Genomic DNA, 19,606 nt, shown 5'->3' with positions numbered 1-19,606 from the left:
CCTATTATCTTGTAAAAGTAGGTAGAATAGTGGAAAAGTTGCTATAAACATGTCATTATGTACAGTCTTAAACCACAACAGTATCTAATTGCTGTTCCTTTTACTAATACATTATGTTACCTCTAAAATCTTGAGTAGCAATGTACCGCAGATGTTAAAATTCGAATAGCAATTTCACACATATAGCCACTGATTTCGATAATGCCCCCTATGTAGTATTTAATTACTTATTTTTACCTATATTTTGAGTTACATTTCTTTTGCGCCGGGCCTGGGTTTTTTTCTCATACTTCATGAGCATTGTCCTACGCTTATTTGTAACTGTCTTCCCGAATATCAATGGAGGTGCCCAACTACTTTTCGAGCACAGAACACGCAAGTATTCTATACTTACCTATTACCCCTGGCACAACACCGCTGACCGCTGATACATACCTACTTACCCAAAATTAGGTTTCTGCTCAGAGATATATGCAATGTTCCAAGCCACCATTTAGTTGGACGAGAACTATACCTACTTATACTCGAAATGTTTTTAGCTACAAAACTCGGTAATCATTGCATGTATAACTAAGTATAAGGTATAAGTATCTATAATTTAAGTATCTAAAGTAAGTCGCTTATTTTTAAAATGACAAAGAAGATAAGTATTTTTACTTTAAAAAATAGAAACCTATGTATATTCATACATAGGTATAAAATATTTCTAAATGCCTATACATATATAATAGGAAACCTAAAATAGTCACATAAACACCTACACAAATCAAAATAGTTCTTCAGTTTATTAGATAACTTTAAAAACCAAATAAAAAATAAACAATAATTGACCTGTCTAAATCTCTAGGTAAACGGAAAAACGAAAGCTTTAGTATATTTTTTCTTTTACTTGATCTGCAACCAAGCACAGCACGTAGGTAACTGGCCAGAGGTCGTCATGTGCACAAATAAAAATAATAAACATAAAACGCGCGCGTCGCGAGCGGCTGTCGAAAGCCCTGTGCCGCGTGGGGCTACCGGTAACCCAGCGAGCGGTAGGCATTTATCGCGCGCAAGTACGTCGAGTGACAGAGGCCTGCTATTAGTCCTTAATTTAAACATCAAACAAAAACATTGTCAATTCGACAAACATTTTGTCCAAACAGGAGTATTAGCTCAGTATAAAATATACCCTATTTGTATGCATATAATGTTTACTTTAGCATGTTTGTACAAATACGACAAGTGCTTTCATTACACGGATGCAGTTTTCGGTTATTTCAAGAACATTTTGGACTTTCATGAGGATTTCAAAGTAAATAAGTATCTATTCTCGTATTTATTTTATATATTACTGTATTTTTACTTTATAGTGAAATGGTTGCACAGATCAAAATGAAAAACTTAAAAGATGAAGGAAAAATTAATGAGGAAAGTCTGAAATCGCCAATCTATCTTGCTTGAGCAAAAGGAGTGATTAACGCTCATTCCTTCTCTGTATGAGAAGAGGACTATGCCCTTCAGTACAGTAAAAACTTTTTACAAACAAAATACAACCAACTGAAATACTTATTATATGCCTATGTAGAAAACCAAAATCAGTTCACCCAAATGTGATATTATCGCGCACAAATAGGTCAATACATACATACAGGTGAAACTGAGAACCTCCAATTTTGAAGTCGGTTAAAAAGGCTGATGAAAAGGATGATTGATGTGCTTACCTTCTGTCGATCTTTCATGGACCCTCGTCCTAAGACGGCCATCTTGCACATGGTGTCTTCTTGTAACCTCTTCAAGGAGTTGCCTTTTGGTCCTAGCAGCTTGCCCACGAAATTGAACTGTAACAATGACATTTAAGTTAATAACTCAGTATTTGTTGGTAAACGGCGTGACTTCTTTATAAAGTAGGGGTCAAGGTAGTAAAAGATTTACACATATAGACCTATTACAGGTGCTTAGGAAACGTCAATAGCTAGACGCACGACGATTTCAAAGAGTAGATCTGATGGAAAAGAACCGGCAAAGAAACTCTACAGACATATACAGGGGCAAACCAATAGGTCAGGTACCTAAGCAATTATCGAGGCCCAAAAACATCTGTTCACTTAGGGAATTGCTGCGCGTTAAATACATTTTTCAGCCATAACAGAAAACTATGATTACCATAATACTTATTGCTTAGAGAAGGCATGATTGTTTTTCACGCCGTGGAGTGGCGTTTTTCGGAAAATTGAAGGCCATCATTCTTTTACTTTGACATTCTCTCACATCATAAAATTTCTTAAACTTAGCTTAGATTGTATAATAGTGTATCTTTATTCTCATTTATTCCCATTCTAGTTCAAATGATAATTAACTGAACTTCAAGTCTTGAGACTTGTTTAAAGAAACAAACGTCTCGGTGAACATTTCTTGAAATAACAGAAACTTATAAGAACTTTTTGTTATTTTTTCTCTCTTGCTATGAATGTATAAATGGTATGCTCCCAATCATCAAACGTACAAAAGGTTAATAGAATTGCTATATTAGACGTCATTTTGTTAATTATATTACGCGTTTTTAAATAAGATAGAAAAATACGTGTATGATATACTAGTGTCACCTACTTCTCGTAGGAACTACTTAGGGTAGGTATCCAGATAAAATTTTTTAGCCATCTTCAACAACTACATTTAGAAATTCATATTACATACCTTTTTTTTCTAAACAGAAAAAAAAAATTAGCAACTGAATAATATTTGCAGTCAAGCACCGATTCAAATAGGTGCCAAATATACATTTATTTTTGACATCATACAGACAAAATTTCAGGGAATTTTGAACTCTAGAGTTCATGAAACGAAAAATACTGCATAGTTCCTAAACTGCATTTGTCAAGGGACAGCCCGTACATTTTGCCATATTTTTGCCAAAATCCAATGGTCATTGGTGTGACTTGTTAGATTTTTGACTGTTCCCAAAATCAAGTGCAAACAATTGTGGAGAATTGTTTAGAATAGAGAAATGAAGTGACTCGTCATTGTGCTTCATTTTGCAGGAATTAAAAAAAAAAAAATTTATGTAAAAGAGATAAGCCTCTAAAATTAAAATTGGTTAACTAGAGGGTTAACTGCTATCACAACGATTTTGTTTCATTGCTCTAACGTAGTACAGAAAAAATACATAAATAAATAATATTAAACAAGAAATCTGTAAAGTCCAAAACTTGATGATTCAAATGGATTTCCAACTAAAATAGATGAATGACAGTTATCGATTAATGGATCATGTAATAACTATTAAATATTTTTTATAATGGTAAAGTATTACTTTATATGACGGTTTTTTTTAAATAGCTACTTCGTTTCAAGTTTCCAAACTTTCACATTTATAACGATAACAACTACCTATTGTAGTAGGAAGTAGAACAGAAAGAAATAAGATAGAGCATACAATTTGTACTTCCATTACGCGGTAAATCCTCACCATTTCGTATTCTACAAGGCAGGATTACTTCATTAAGTATCGGAGCAGTACAAACGATGTTCATTTATTTCCAATTCCTTGCAGCCAGGAATCTGCAGTAAGCTGTACAGCATAATTACTTGAAGAACGTGGAGTTCTGGGTGAAAATGTATATTGATGGCACTTGAATATGCTCTGGGTTAAAAGCGGAAGCTTCTAGAATGATTTGCAGCGGCGGGTATTTTGAATACGATTTAAATGACAAAGTTCTCTGATACAGAGGCAAGTGTAAATGACAAAAATAAAGATATGTAGTTATTCCAAATTGACAAATTACAAGCAAAATTTTTTAAGTGTCAAAGTTCAACCCATTCTTAAAATTAGATTTCCATGGAGAGGAACGGACAAGAAACTCCATACTACACTTCTTATAAAGATATAATAAAAATATGTGCTTTTCGAAAACATTAACACTCAGGAAATAAATTCCTATATCAGAGCCAATAAATTACTTCCCTCGAGTAAAACTGCAGAAGACAACTAATCCAATAAAATACTTTAAAACGAAAATAAAATTAAATCGGCTCCATTGCACCGCTGTCCCCAGACTCGAAGTGGAGCTCTACTAATTGTCGGTCAGGCCACAGTGTCCACATACCCAGCGCCGTAGTTTGCACAACTGGTGGATCGATCAATTAGTTGTTCACAAGTTTTCTTGTCTGTGACCTTAATTGGATGGGACCGGCGCGTCCTTGTAATTGCTTTCTGAAATTCCGATCGAGAGCCTGATTGGTTGATGTGGCGTCAAATATTATTGTGGCGCTGTGATTGGTCGGGTTTAGTAACAAAAGCTGGTGTGCAGAATTCGATTTTTAAATTATTGAATGGTAATTTTTTTATGTTTTGGAAATCAAAGGGGCGGAAAATAGGGTATTCTTATTTACTACATTTACATGTACCTAAAAGCTAGGCTATCATAAAATTGGTTCACGTCTAATAACAAAATAACAGGTATAATCAGAGCAATTAAAAGAACAATGTTTTAATTTTTACGACCAATTTGTACTGTTGACTGGTCCGAATTCGGTTACATCCGATTGATCACTTGGGGAATAACAATTAGGGAAATAAAGAATTTTGTATAACTGTGTATAACCGATTATTTTGATGAATAATATGAATTTACTGCAAATGGAATATAATGGATATTATTATAGTAGTAATAAGAAAAAAAAGGTTCGTACATTTGGCACTGTTCAAATCGGTCATAGATCTGTTTTTCGTAAAAGTGTACCCAACAAACTTATTTTAGTATATATACATCTAATATTATTATAGTAAAAAACTGCTTCCGTTTGTAACAAATTAACAAACCTCCAGATTATGTTTCGAAATAGAACGAAAGTCAATTATGAAATGGGAATTGAAACGATTGGGAATTTTATAACTAGGCCACAAATAATTCCCATTGGACTCAATTTGTTCTGAAACCGCGATTTATTGTTGATTAACCACTTAGAAAGATTTAATTGGCTATCTCAACTGTTCTGTTGTGTCCCCGTAATGGGTGGTTTAAAGGATTTGTTCAAGCAATGTCTTGCTATCTTATGTGTTCCTAGTACTTTTCTCTCTTGGTCTGTGTTTTGTTAGCTCACAATTTTTTTGATTTTCGTGTTTTCTAGGGAATCAAAAATGCTATTTCTGTGTGAACCCGCTACTAAATCTAAACTGACAACGCCAAAATTGTCTGCCATCGACGCGCGAAGAGGAAGAAGACTAAAATCTAAAATTCTCTTGTATATTAGTTAGCCTTCTTTGGGAACTTTAGTCATCAAATGCAACTGAATACAAGCATTTTATATGGAGCGACTGTCTAACTGACCTCTTCAACCCAGTTACAAGGGAAGCCTTTGGGAACTTGAGTAAATATCTGGGAATCAGTTGATTACTAGCTAGATAATACTCGGCTGGATGGCAGACAAGTGGGATCGCATGAAAGCGGAGCGAGCGTTGAGAGATGAACAAACATGGCTGCCGATGCTATCGACAGATGAAGGCTTGGGCTATGGTGTGAGCGAATAGCGGTTATGGGCTCATTTTTAACAAGGAAAAATTATGAGGTATTTGTCCATTAGACTATGGAGAAGAACGCGTAAAAAACTCTACGTGTGCTCTCAGATTTCCCTTCAAATACAGTTAGAAACGAACGAAAACAAAAATCCTAATAATTTTAAATACTACCTAAGTATACTTAAAGAGTTCATATTTCCATTCATAAATGTAAAGTTAACAATCCAAAATTATTATTTAGACAATGAAACACAGGTGAAAAGAAAACTGTCAACGAAACTATACCAAAATTCGGTAAAAATAATGATTATTACAAACCAATACTCAACAAAAGCTAGCAATACTCGGTTTCCGCTCACAACTTGGACCAAAACCGATAGTAACTATGGAGTATAAAGTGGTCTCCTAATTGTCATTTACGACGCCTTATATCAAGCCATTATAGTTACAATAAAGTACGTAATGTGATTGGTTAGAAGCTGTGTGCTCAACGACTAGTGATGGCCAACCCTTTGCCGAAACCCGGGATTTGGGGGTCAAAGTAATCCGGGATTGAAGCTGTTTGGATTTTGGTGACAGTGTTTTCTTTAGAGGTTTAATATTTTGTTGACGAGATCATCATATGCTAAGCCATTTCTCAACTATGTTGAGGTCTGCTTCCAGTCCAACTGCATCAGCTTAGTATCAGTGTTCTCGAAGGGGCGACTGCCTATTTGACCTTCTCAACCCATTCTCAGACTGCTATAGTTTTTCAAATAACAGCCGGTAGTTAACACGTTCGCGTAAGCAACGTCTTACAACGTCGTATTGATATAAGTATGAAAAGGCCCAACGTCGTACGACGGCCTCTAGATTGTCATATTTATTTTGACGGACCATGTCAGACCTATGTGGTGGCGACAACGTTTATAGACGTCGGACGTGAAATAACGTTGCGCTACATAACACAGATTATAAGACTACGTATAACGGCGGGACGTCTTAAGACTTGGTTTAATTTTGTGTGCGAAAAAGGTGCGCCACAGTACCAACATTTAAAAATGAGATTGCTCACGCGAACGTGTTAACGTGATATAATAATAGTGTCACTTTGATTTAAGCAATGATATAAGTACTAAAATCTCCAAAAGAATTTAAAAAAAAATACAAACGGTAGCATTTAAAAATTCTCGTTATCCTATAAAATCCCGGGACGTGCTATACAAAGTCCGGGACTCGTGACAACACTAGTAATGACTCCACAGTGGCCTATTAGCGCTCTATTTGTAGCTACGGGATATCGTGTGCACTATTTGCGACGATAAAGGTTTTATGAGTATACTTGGGAGGCTGTTATAGTTTCTAAGTTAAGAAGAGATTAGGGTCATATTAGTGACTCAGGTAAGATTGGTTATCAGCACATCTGACAACCAGCCTTACCAAGGGGTTGCCCGGGTAACTGGGTTGAGGAGGTCAGATAGACAGTCGCTCCCTATAAAACACTGGTGTTCAGTTGTTGTTGCGGCATTTTTATCGTCCCACTGCAGGGCACAGGCCTCCTCTCACACGGAGAAGGATAGAGCGCTGCTCAGTTGCTTCAAGTAAAACTGTAAGTTGACTCCAACAAAGTCAAACAAAAGCTAGGCAAATTAAGATCATGATCTAGTGACAGTGAAATAAAAGACATTGTTTAGGAAACCTGGACTAAAGAAGTCTGTCTTTTTAAAGAAGACAGTTGTCCCGATGGCTAGATAAATATTTTTTTTAAGAAAATCAGTCAGTGAAAGTTTTAGTGGATTTGATACCGGTCAAATACTTGATCTTTAAAAAGTCTGTAGAGCGTGGGTACTCTTAATCGTAGATTACTCCCCTATGGACTTATTAAAGAAATAGTACGTTCAAATATATCCAACTAGGTTGTAAAACTACGCAATCACCCTTGTCCTATTTCTACGGCCATCCATCAAAATCCATTGCGAGTTGACTAGGTGTCATGTAACTCCAAATTGGTAGGTTTTTCTGTTAACAATGACAGGCCGTTAGAGATTGCCTATCGGATGACATTTTGTTTGTAACATGAGGAAAAGGGACTTGTAGTTATGTTAGTTTTATTTTTTGTTAGTTTTGTCTGCGGTTTTACTCGTGTCCCGAAACACTATAGTGATTACCCTTTTATCAAAATGCACCCTATTAATAAACATCCTACAGAGGAAAATTTTTTGCGATATTGATATTCATAGGATAGGTTTTATGTGACATTTGACAAGAATGATATTCTTCTTTGTAGAACCAGATCAAAATCAAAATCAGAAATTGTTTATTCAAACTTGGTTGCAAAACAGCACTTTTCTAAAGTCAGAATTTTATAAAAGACAGTCCCCAAGACGCGTATTCGCTACTTACTATGTAGAGAAAAAATAAACCAATTTATCTTTCCAAAAGTTATGTGCCAGTGAGATCATGAAAATTCTGCCACAGCTTCATCAGTAGGAACTCAAAATCACTATTTTATTATAATTTAAAATTAAAAGTACGCAACCCAGAAGACGGTTAAGGCCATTTTATTCAGATGCGCAAAAAAGTTCCCTTCTGTTCGTTAACTGGGTAAAAAGAGTATTAAAACACAAAGAGGGAATTTCGTATTTTTAACCGACTTCCCAAAAAGGAGGAGGCTCTCAATTCGGCCGGTATGTTTTTTTTTTCGCTTATAAAGTTCAGTTCAATCAATCCTATGGTGATATCGTTAATGGCGTTTCTTTTGGTGGTTTTTATCGCGTGAAGGCTTGGAACATTGAATCGTCAGGATACGCCATTACCGTGCCCTCTCCTTTGAAACTTAAACTATTTATTTTAATTCCAAAAATGCCTTTATAAACTGTTTCGAAATGTCGGGCTAGTTGCACGGTTCCAAAAAGTGGGTTTCATGAGAAGAACCGGCAGGAAACTCCATAGACACTCTTTTCAAAAAGTATCTAAAATGGCTCTCTTACAATACAAGTTATCTCTGGAAAGATGTATTAACAAGTTATACAAAACAAAACTTTACAATTTTAATTCACAGCTGCACTGTGTTATGTTACTCTGCCGAAGGTAGGAATCGATCAACAGATAGAATAGAATTTCATTTTGCATATACATGTGTGTGTTAAGTTTATGATTGTATTTGTCAATTTTGTCGTGAGTGAGTATAACGAAGTGATCCAAAATGCATGAGTGGGCTTTCTGGCTTTCACTATATGTAGCGTTGCTTAAATTGTTAAACTTTCTCACATGGAGATTATTGCTTATGGAGTCTCCAGTTGGTCATGTATTCTTAGCCTAAAGGAAATCATTTGATTTATCTCTATTTGGTTTGAAACGAGTTTTTTTAACCCTTATTGATTGTTATCGGGATAACGATTTTGTTAATGGAACTCGTTTTCTATTATGAAAGATTTAAGGCTGACATTTTCTGAAAATCTGACGTAAACAGGGGGATTTTTTTTCTAGTTTGGTAACGAGAAAAGTTTACGAATAGTAAGCGTGAGCATAGATTTAGAAATAGTTATGGCGTGGGTATGCAGATTAAATACCTACTGTTTACAAAAAAATAAAAACTACCTACTTCAATAATACTACACCTAAAACCTCCTAAAGCTAACAAATATATACTATATTGAAAACCGCATCAACTGGTAACTGTCATGTTAACTCAATAGTAATAAGTATTCTCGTTCCTATAAAACTGTTACCACTGACCTGATGTTGACTGTACAAATAGGTATACACAAGGGTCAAACTGAGAACCTCAATTTTTTTAAGTAGGTACAAATAAAACGAATTATTTGGATATTTTTTTAACATTCTAAATCAATTTGCAAGACCTTGATTTTTGTAGTTATTTTTTTTCGATTATTAAGTACGAAGTGGTATCAAAATTGCATTTTTTCATCTCGGAAAAAAAACCTTGATATTTCAATTTTCCTTTACGAGTACATCCTGAGCCTCTGAGGAAAATTTATGTAATTTTTCAACGTGTAACAGCGAGGAAATAGTAGATAGCCATATTCGTACGTGGGGTATTTTCAGTGACACGGAGTAGGTAGTGAATGGAGTATTAAGAAGATTTACTTTACAATGGCATTTGGAAAATTCTTTCATATTCTGCAGAAAAATCTTATGTATTGTCAATCAAATCAAATCAATCAAATCAAATCAAATCAATTTATTTATTCATATACATTTTGGGTATTAAATATGTTCACAATTTTAATAAAATTAGTACCACCAAAATCTGCCTCAGAAGGCGTATGAATGTAATTTCAGTATGAAGATTGTAATATTAAATTGTAATATTAATCACATACATTAATTTTTATGTATTTATTGATACCTATATTGTGCAGATTATGTCGATGCATTAGCATGTTTCCCATATTTTTCGTAAATGTAAATACTCATCAGTTTTATAGGTGATGACTGTCCCTAAATAAAGGGGAGCAAGTTAACATGCGCAAGTGACAAGTGACAAGAGCACGCGGGTGGGTATTTTGCTTTGGGACATGCGCGAGTCACTGGACCCGCACGTTTTTAAAATGCATGTTACCTGCGCATATGCACCCTAAGCTACATAACTTATGTGTCTACATCGTGAACCGTAATATGGAGAAGTATGTGTACATTCCTGTACACACTCCATTCACTACATACTCCGTGTTGGACAACAAGCGTGATGCCTTATTTATCACACGCAAAGCGTTGGAATGACTCGAGTATTCGCTCATTCGAGAAAATTGAGCGGCAGAGCAAGAATGGGTTCCGTACGTAATATTATATACTAGCTTACACCCGCGGTTTCACTCGCGTCCCTAGAGAACTTGAGTAAAAAGTAGCCTAATTCTACTCCAAGTCTAATTAAACTCCATTGAGACTAAGGTGATGACCAGGCTGTCATTGAACATCCTTGGCAGTCGTTACAGGTAGTCAGAAGCCAGTAAGTCTGACACCAGTCTAACCAAGGGGTATTGGGTTGCCCGGGTAACTGGGTTGATGAGGTCAGATAGGCAGTCGCTTCTTGTAAAGCACTGGTACTCAGCTGAATCCGTTTAGACTGGAAGCCGACCCCAACATGATTGGGAAAAAGGCTCGGAGGATGATGAGACTAAGGTGATTCGTCTGCTCGTGACCGTGGATGCTGTAAAGTATCCGAAACGTCGGGATTAAATAATATTAATATAACCGTGATAAAAAGTAGTTTTATTTAAATGTCTAATATTCGTGTAAGTATCAGAAATCAATATTTCCACTGCCTAGTTTTAAACCGAATTAAAAAAAAAAAAGAAATTCTTAGTTTGACCTGTACCTATGTATGTATGTAGGAATGTTTGTGCGACGTTATCTCACGCTTGGCTGAACTGATTTTGTTGCGGTTTTCAGCGCAGTATTTGTCAGACTTAGTAGAAGGTTTTAAGCATTATTGAAGTCGGATTTATTTTTACGTGAAAGGGTAACAAATATTCATACATTCTTACAAACTTTCCTTTACAATATTAGTAGGAAGTCGGGTTTTGTCGTGTCTCATAAGATTGTGAACAAATGAAATGGGAATGCCGATTGCGCAAACATTTTTTTGGGAGTTGAAGATAAAAGTTCTATAACACAATACTGTTTGTTTGATTGAGTGATGTTCTGTTCTGTTTTGGTAATGTTGTAAATGTCAGTTGTATGTGTAGCTTAGAATTTATTCATGTGAAATATTATAGATTATTGAATGAATGTAAGCTCATAATTATGTGAATGTGTTATCGATACTTTTCTCAAGAAAGAATTATTGCACAGTCGATGTTTTTTATTTATTTATTTATTCACATAAATGCATGTTATCTCATTCGATTTTTATTTTATTTACTAGCTTCTGCCGGCGGTTTCTCCTATGTCCTTTTCAAACTATGGACTCCACGCTCCCAAACAAAAAATCTATAACATCCTCCTCAATAAATTGGTTATCTAAAACAGGAAGATTTTACAAATCAGTGCAGTAGTTTCTGAGATGAGGGCGTTTAAGAAAACAAAGTAACAAATTATTATCAGCTTCATAATATTAAGTGGGAGATTGGACAAATATGAACAGCTTACAATAAAACACCTTTTATACGCCGAAAAATGCGTAAAATAATAAATTCCCGCAACATCATCGTTCCACCGATTTAAAAAATCCAAATTACCTATTACGGAACCCAGAACATTTTGCGTTCCGTACGTAGGTATTAACGCACGTGCAACGCCGACAAAACGCGATATATTTACGTCAAACGATTTCCATTCGCATTGCAAACGTGACTGCTTATTTATGTTAGCAAATAACGCTATTTATTATAGTCGAAAACATTTGAGGGGGGAGCAAAAAATAGTATTATTGAAGTTTCTTACATTTCTTGGTTACACCGTTGAAGAAAGCCTGATTTTCTAGGTACAGTTCCGATTTTTTTTATTCGCCTTTTATTTAACTAGTATTTTTTCTTTAACTAGTATTTTCAATCTATATTTACAAACTCAAAATTAGCTTCCATAACTACTAATCTACAGATTCTACATCATCATAGAGAAAAACAAAAGTTTTACTCTATTAATTCAATGATGATGTTTTAAGATGATTGATTAATATCATAAAAAAACTTAATGTATCCGTTTCCTGCGGTTTCAGTCCAGTACTTGGATTTATGTTCCAGGGCTGTGGTAACTCTTTCAAACAATACCGCAGTCCTAGATCGGCAGCTTTTTACAATAATTTATCATTACCTATTATTATTTATTATACTAGTGACGGATTACAAGACAAAAAACAAGAAATCCTAACTCATGGACGGGTATTAAAAACTGGCCAAGTGCGAGTCGGACTCGCACACGAAGGGTTCCGTGCCATCGAAACTAATATTCTATATATTTATCGAAATCGAGCAAAAATGAGCAAAAAAGTCACGTTTGTTGTATGGGAGCCCCCAAAATATTTATTTGATTCTAGTTTTCATATTTGTCGTTATAACGGCAACATAAATACATCATCTGTGAACATTTCAACTCTCTAACTATCACGGATCATGAGATACAGCCTGGTGACAGACGGACGGACGGACGGACGGAAAGAGGAGCGAAAACAATAGGGTCCCGTTTTAAACTAAAAACAAGTTTTTGATTCATTTTGCAACTTATTTCACTTACTTTTGGATGATCCCGGACGGGCACCACAACTCGGACGCACACTTTGACCGGCTTATCTCTAGTGATGTCCAGCATCCTTCTTTCTCCTCGCCATTCACCTGAGAACAATGAGAAAGAAAGAAAGTTTAATACTGTTGCTGTAGAATTACTTTACAAGATGTGATTAAATTAAAAAGTACCTATGCAATATTAAATATAACAATAGGTATAATCTAAATATATAAAACTCAAAGGTGACTGACTGACTGACATAGTGATCTATCAACGCACAGCTGAAACCACTGAACGGATCGGGCTGAAATTTGGCATGCAGGTAGATGTTATGACGTAGGCATCCGCTAAGAAAGGATTTTGATCAATTCTACCCCCAAAGGGATAAAATAGGGGATGAAAGTTTGTATGAAACTTTGTCAATTTTAAACCGATCGGACTGAGACTTTGCATGCATAAAGCTACTATGGCGTAGGCAACCCTTAAGAAAGGATTTTGATAAATTCCATCCCTAAGGGGATAAAATAGGGGATGAAAGTTTGTATACATCTTCTTAGATTTGTACACGCTAATCTTCCAAACTACTGAACGGATTTCAATGTTTTTTTCTTTGTTGTATCAGTATTAAGCCTGGTCAACATATAGGCTATAATTTATCTTCGAAACTTGAAGACCTGATGCAGAACTCCAACAGACCAACAAAACTATAAGAGATACAAAAATGGTGCCATGGCAAAAATTGTTTCATGTGATGAGCATTTTCAGCTGAGATAATAAATTTTAAGATCTGGAACACCTGATGTGGAACCCCAAGAGCCCAGCTTCTCTGTACCATATACAGGTATGACGTTTTAGCAAAAGTTGTTCAATTTGATAAGCACTTTCTATTGACTTACACAAATTGAAGATCTTGAAATTGACACCTGATGTGGAACTCCAGGGGCCCAGCTAGACTATAGCATATAGAGGTATGACGTTTTAGCAAAAGTTGTTCAATCTGATAAGCACTCTCTGTTGACTTATAAAAATTGAACCACACCTACACCTGATGTGGAACTCCAGGAGCCCAGCTAGATTATAGCATATGAAGATATGACGTTTTAGCAAAAGTGGTTCAATCTGATGCACTCTCTATTGACGTATAAACATCGAAAATCTGGAACACCTGATGTGGAACTTCAGGAGCAATACTACACTTGAAATGTATAGAAATGAATGTTATGAAATAGGTATGGTGAATCAGTGGCGTGCACTTGGAGAGGCCTATGTCCAACAGTGGACTGCGATAGGCTGATGATGATGATGATGGTGAATCAAAAAAGTAATTAGTCCGTCTTTTAGACACGTATTTTTCTTTTCTCTCTCACAAACAAATAATAACGAAGATACAACAACGCTTGAATTCACTGCTTAGTACAAATTTTACACACCTAGACGTGGCGTCATCCCCCACTCTCCGACTTTGTTGCGTTATATCTCATTATTATATTGTATGTCTCTTCCAGACCTCGGGACTATAGAGTTCCGAATTTTTGGGAGGCAAACGTGGGGCCGAAGCCAACTCGCTGAAGCCCTTTTGAGACAACTTTAATGAAATGGTGACACGAAACCGACGATTATCCCTTTATACACTATAGAAATGAACCCAAGGACAATCCCCGGTAGACGTCGTTAAAAAAAGACAATCCCCGGTTTTGTGCTAAAATATTGCTAACTATGGAGGAAAACTACTTGGGCTATTGTGATGGGATGTTAGTGGATGACAATGTACCTATTAGGTACATCTAAAAATGGCAGGTGGAGACTCGCCACCTCACTTACTGGGCGCCCGGGAACCAGTCACTGAATAGCAACAAGAGGGCAACAGGGACATGAGCGGCTGAAGGGTGAGGATACCTCGGTGGACTTTAAACGCAGATTACGCGCTCCCTGTGCTTACCATGAGGCACCTACCCTCCGAGTAGGGCTACTAATCCTGCTCTAGCGACTCCACTCTGGACGGCCAAGCCAAGCCAGAGGCGTGAGACCTACCCCCGTCATGATTCACTCCGACCGGCCGGAGATGGGGGACAGTATACTCTCCCTGGAGAACTCAGTATATATAGCCCCGTGGGGTCGCTACTCCCCGTCTCCCAGCCTCAGATGTCCTGCGGTACCTATATCTCATTATTATTGTCGTTATTATCTCAAGAGCCTTTGTCCCAATTATGTTAGGGTCGACTTCCAGTCACGATGCAACTGAGTACCAGTGTTTTACAAGGAGCGACTGCCTATCTGACCTCCACGACCCGGTTACCCGTTCAACCCAACACCCCTTGGTAAGACGTACTGGCTTCTGACTACCCATAACGACTGCCAAGAATGTTCAATGACAGCCGGAACCTACAGTTTAACATCCCCTCCAAATGACGGTCATTGGTATCCAAAATATACGTAGAAAGTACATATGAACTTAGAAAAGTTGCATTGGCAGGCACTTGCCAGACCTGGAATCAAAGACGCACGCTCATAGTTGAGAGATTGGTTCTCTACCCACTAAACCACCACGACTTCCACTAATTCACCACGACTTTGTCATCTATTTAATGTTTTTTAACGTATTAATACGTGTAATATTTTTGCCACACACAAATGCGGACTAATTAGAATCACTACTTTTATCCCTATGGTCACGTCTATTGCGGTTCAGTTCTCAGCGTTTTGTTTAGTCTGCTGTGCTTTTGCTGTTAAAGTACAAAAATTAAGTATATAGAACGTTTCTCTTCGGTCCCTTAAAATTCAATATCAGACTATTCAGATCTTTGATTTTGCTGACCTCGTTGTCGCTGGCATAAGGGACAGGATCCGCGTACGAAGTCGCGGGCAACAGCTAGTAAAAAAATAAAAATGCAAAAAACGACGTCGCATGTTATCAACATGATGATAGTTGTAAATATACAGCATTCTCGAACAAAATAAATCCAAATGTCCAAATAGTAGATATCAGTGGATTTTTATTGCAGAAATAGCTTCAAAAAAATATTTACAAATGGGTTGAATGACCTGCTCATCTTGATAGCAATGAATATCTCGAAATAGAACCTTCATTTGTTTTCGCAAAATAAGTAGGCGTTCGTAAGACTCTCAAAACAATAAACTCTGAAGAAAGATCAATAAAAAACAGCAATTTATAGGTACAACCACGAAAATAGGGCCCACATTAATAAATCCTTACAGTATCCGCACACTACAGACTAAACAGTCGGCCGATAGTTATTGAACCTATGGTTTGCAGTAACTAAAAGAAAATCGTGATTCCAATCAAAGTTTTCAGTCGGTCTAATACCGGCTAAATACATGATCTTTGTTATGTGTGTACTACCATTCATTTTCATACTGATTTATGAGCCCAAACAAACTATCGGCCGACTAAAAGTTTGCAATGTGCGGGTACTCTTATAGTCGATACTTACTAAAACAAGTGACTTTGTTTGCCCATAACTAATTCCAAACTACCCGCAGTTTCTGAATAGCGCTGAACAAACAAACTAATACAAAACATTTAGTATTTGTGTTTTATGAGGTTTGGCTTTGGGAAAGTTTATGAAATTCACACTAGGGGTCTCTCTTGTGGCCTACTTCAATAGCCGAAAGGGCTACAACCGCTTTGAGCCTCATATTTGCAATAATACATTAAATCTTCATTATAACAAAGCTGATTTAGAAAATGTTTAGTGAGATAGCCTATTTTTTATATTTTATTTTTCAAGGATGATTTAAATTTCTTTTTTTCACCGTAATACCTATAGCTGAGCTGATGGAGATGGAATTCAGCATGCATTCGTATAGGTAGTACCTACACACGGAAGAAAAAAAAGTTTATCCGGATGTCGGAAAATAGTTTTCTTGGGACGAGAGTGAACCCGCCCGAAACAGCTAGTTAGTTTTTATATCACCGTTGAAACTAAACAATACGTTTTTGGGAATAAAACAAAACGTAATCTGATTATGTACCAATCAGCTTTTCACTTCGTTCCGCCATATTTGATTCACAGCTGACAGCTGTAATTTATCCCGCCAATTTTTTTGACAAGCAAAATCTGTTAGCTTTTTGACGAGTGATGCAATGATAAATAATAATACAGTTTCATTTAGGAACATATTTGGGTATATGTACTTATTTCATTCAGAATAATTTTCTACGATAGTCATTAATATTCTTCAATGTTTGATTTTGAAAAAAAAAACCATAACTTCCAAATAAACTGAAAAGCAAAATATCATAAAGAACAAAATAACTTTCCTCAACATTCGCTCTATTGAACCCAATACCCATATCCGCCATATTTAATTCACATTTGACACCTGTCATTTTACCCGCCAATTTGACCTTTGGCCGTTTATTTTTCACATGGCAACATAATCCCGTGTCAAAACTAGAAGCATGGCTGTGAACGCATAAATTATTTATTTGACGTAGATAGGATTATATAGGTGATTTATTATATTATTTATAGATGTTTTAAAAAGGTTGTGTTATTATTTCGAAGGATTATTTCAAGTTGACTAAACCATAGTCAAAAATTTTAACCTTTTTTCTGTCCCCCAGTTGGGCACAGGCCTCTTTACACACAGAGAAGATTAATCATTAATCACCACGCTTAGTCAAGACGATTGAAACCTTAGAGCCTGGATTCTTCATGATGTTTTTTCTTACACCGGCTCCACACGTTGGCCCCAACGCTCGTCCCAACGCTATTCGTCTAACGTGTGGATCGAGAAAATGGCGTTGGCCCCAACGTTGGGGCGAGCGTTGGTAGTTGGCCGTCTCGTGTCGGTTTTATAGGACAGAACTAAGTTATGCGCCAACGTGTGTACGCCTCACCGATTTTGCGGTCCAACGTTGGAACTAGCGTTGGGGCCAACGTGTGGAGCCGGCCTTAAATCCATGAATCGGCAGCTATTCATTTTTGCCGAGATTCAGTTTAATCATTTTATATAAGATACTGAACTTAAGAAGTGTTAGAAAAAGCTGTTTAATTAATGTTTTTTTTCTTGGAATCTATCCATTCTTTTATTCGGTTGGAGAAATATAGGTATAAAAAGCTTTTCCTAGTTGTAGAGTTACATGTGTTCGAATAATATTTTCTATTTTTATTTTGATTTGAATAATTGCGGTTTTTTCTAGTTATTTGTGACATGTTCTAGTTAAGATTGCGTGCTTTTTATAATAATATATTTTATTTGGAATTCGTGCAGGTTACATTGTATTTAATTTTTAAAATATTCAAATGTTTTAGGCTTTTTAATTCTAGCTGAATATTTTTACTATGGCAGAGCATTTAAATTCATGCAATATTTTATGGTTCTACAAGTTGGTGGTCTATTAATGAAAAGGTCAGAAAATATAATTTTCCCGGGCTTCTAAGAAAACTTTTAGTCATCTGAATTGCAACGATCTAGTGGTATCCAGCCGGTATGGTATCAGACCGACTTAAAAGTTTGATCGACTTACTATGTAATTATGTAATAGTACATAGTAATTATGTCGGCTAACCATCAGGTCAACTATTGTCCGACAGTTTATCTTGCAGTGTGTACTTCCAAGGCAAAGTTAACATCTCAAGCTTTACCAACTTAAAGCAAGCATACGTTCAAGACTCCGGAGGGACTCAAGAGAGCCAACTTTGCCTGCCATCGACCGGACGCCAGTGTTGCCAACATATGAATCAATAATACTTCACGCTTCCGGAAAATGGCGGAGGATTTCCTGGAGTAAATTCCTAATGAGTGTTTGAAGACATCCTGTGAGCTAAAAGCATGGAATAAAATATTATTTTGCTAGCTTACACAGCTATGATACCACATGTCATAGAACATTATAAAAGAAATATCTTTGTATCAACAGCTTTCTCACAATATTCTTAGTTTTTTTGGGTGAAAGTCTAAAAACGCCTAACACTCATCTACCTTTCATTGTATGGACAGATGGTTGTATCCAATTTCTTATTACTCATCATAGTCCTCCTCCCCTATCTCAATTTCATTTTAAGTTGGCTCAATATGTCTTCTTTCATACTTTTCTAGTCTGTTTCATATGGTCTTACACATAATCTATCCATTCGTTTCTCTTATTGCTTTCTTCTTCATTAACTAAACCGTAATAAGTATTTTTTTCAGGTTATTATAACTAACTATGTATCGTTGTTACTTCTAAACTAATTCAATCGTCTGTGATCATTTTCAATGTACAGAAAAACGTGTGTAAAGGCTCACAAGATATCTTGTTCGCTAATGAACAAAGCGCTTAGCGTTAATGCAGGCTGATAGTCCACTAATGACCTCTGTGTATGTGGCCTTATACGATGTCTCTCGCAATTTGTATGTGTATCGATTTTTCATTGTAGGTGCAATTTAAGGGTGCAAAGATATATAAAGAGGTATAATTGTTATTGGGCTCATGGCTAAATAGAAGCGGCACAGGTCGCTTGATCATAAGGTAGGTAGGGGACGGGGGACCTTTTTTAACGGCGACTGGTAGTCAGAAGCCAGAATATCAGCAACCACTTTGACAAAGAAATTTCGGGTTACCCGGTTAACTGGGTTGTTGAGATCAGATAGGCAGCAGGTTCATATAAGACACTGATGCTTAGTTGGTAGAGTTTAAGATGCTTCAAGACAGGGAAATTACTAGACCATGTTGAATTTTGTAAGTTCAACGTTTTCAAATAAGAAATTATTTAAAAATCCGCCTATCCTTTCCAACTAAATCATGTCTCTGTAGGTACATTATTTCAGCAACCTAACTTAACTAGAAAAAATAAACACTACAAATCAAAGAACGACTCTTTGCCTACAAAAAGTTTTATTAGTTTTTTTGGACATGGAGTAAACAGCAAATGAAGTGCTCTCTTACATCCAAAATTCTTTATGAAAGGCTGCCGTGTCTATATTTTTATCCAT

General features: G+C 36.3%; 1 protein-coding gene across 7 annotated transcripts in view; it reads right to left on the bottom strand.

Moving 5' to 3' along the window:
* The window catches only part of LOC110379485 (KH domain-containing, RNA-binding, signal transduction-associated protein 2), a 213,625-nt gene that overhangs the window by 19,030 nt on the left and 174,989 nt on the right, over positions 1-19,606 (bottom strand). For all 7 annotated transcript variants that reach the window (XR_010277766.1, XR_010277767.1, XM_064041545.1 and 4 more), the window contains exons 3-4: positions 12,674-12,771; positions 1,704-1,820 (exon numbers count right to left, since the gene is read on the bottom strand). Coding sequence is in view for 5 of the 7 variants with exons in the window: in XM_064041545.1 (XP_063897615.1) it covers positions 1,704-1,820; positions 12,674-12,771 (215 nt within the window). In the remaining 2 variants the exon portion in view is untranslated. The remainder of the gene's footprint in view (positions 1-1,703; positions 1,821-12,673; positions 12,772-19,606) is intronic.

Source organism: Helicoverpa armigera, chromosome 25 (assembly GCF_030705265.1).
Source record: "Helicoverpa armigera isolate CAAS_96S chromosome 25, ASM3070526v1, whole genome shotgun sequence".
Classification (NCBI taxonomy): Eukaryota; Metazoa; Arthropoda; class Insecta; order Lepidoptera; family Noctuidae; genus Helicoverpa; species Helicoverpa armigera.
This window is presented reverse-complemented; position numbering and strand designations above follow the sequence as displayed.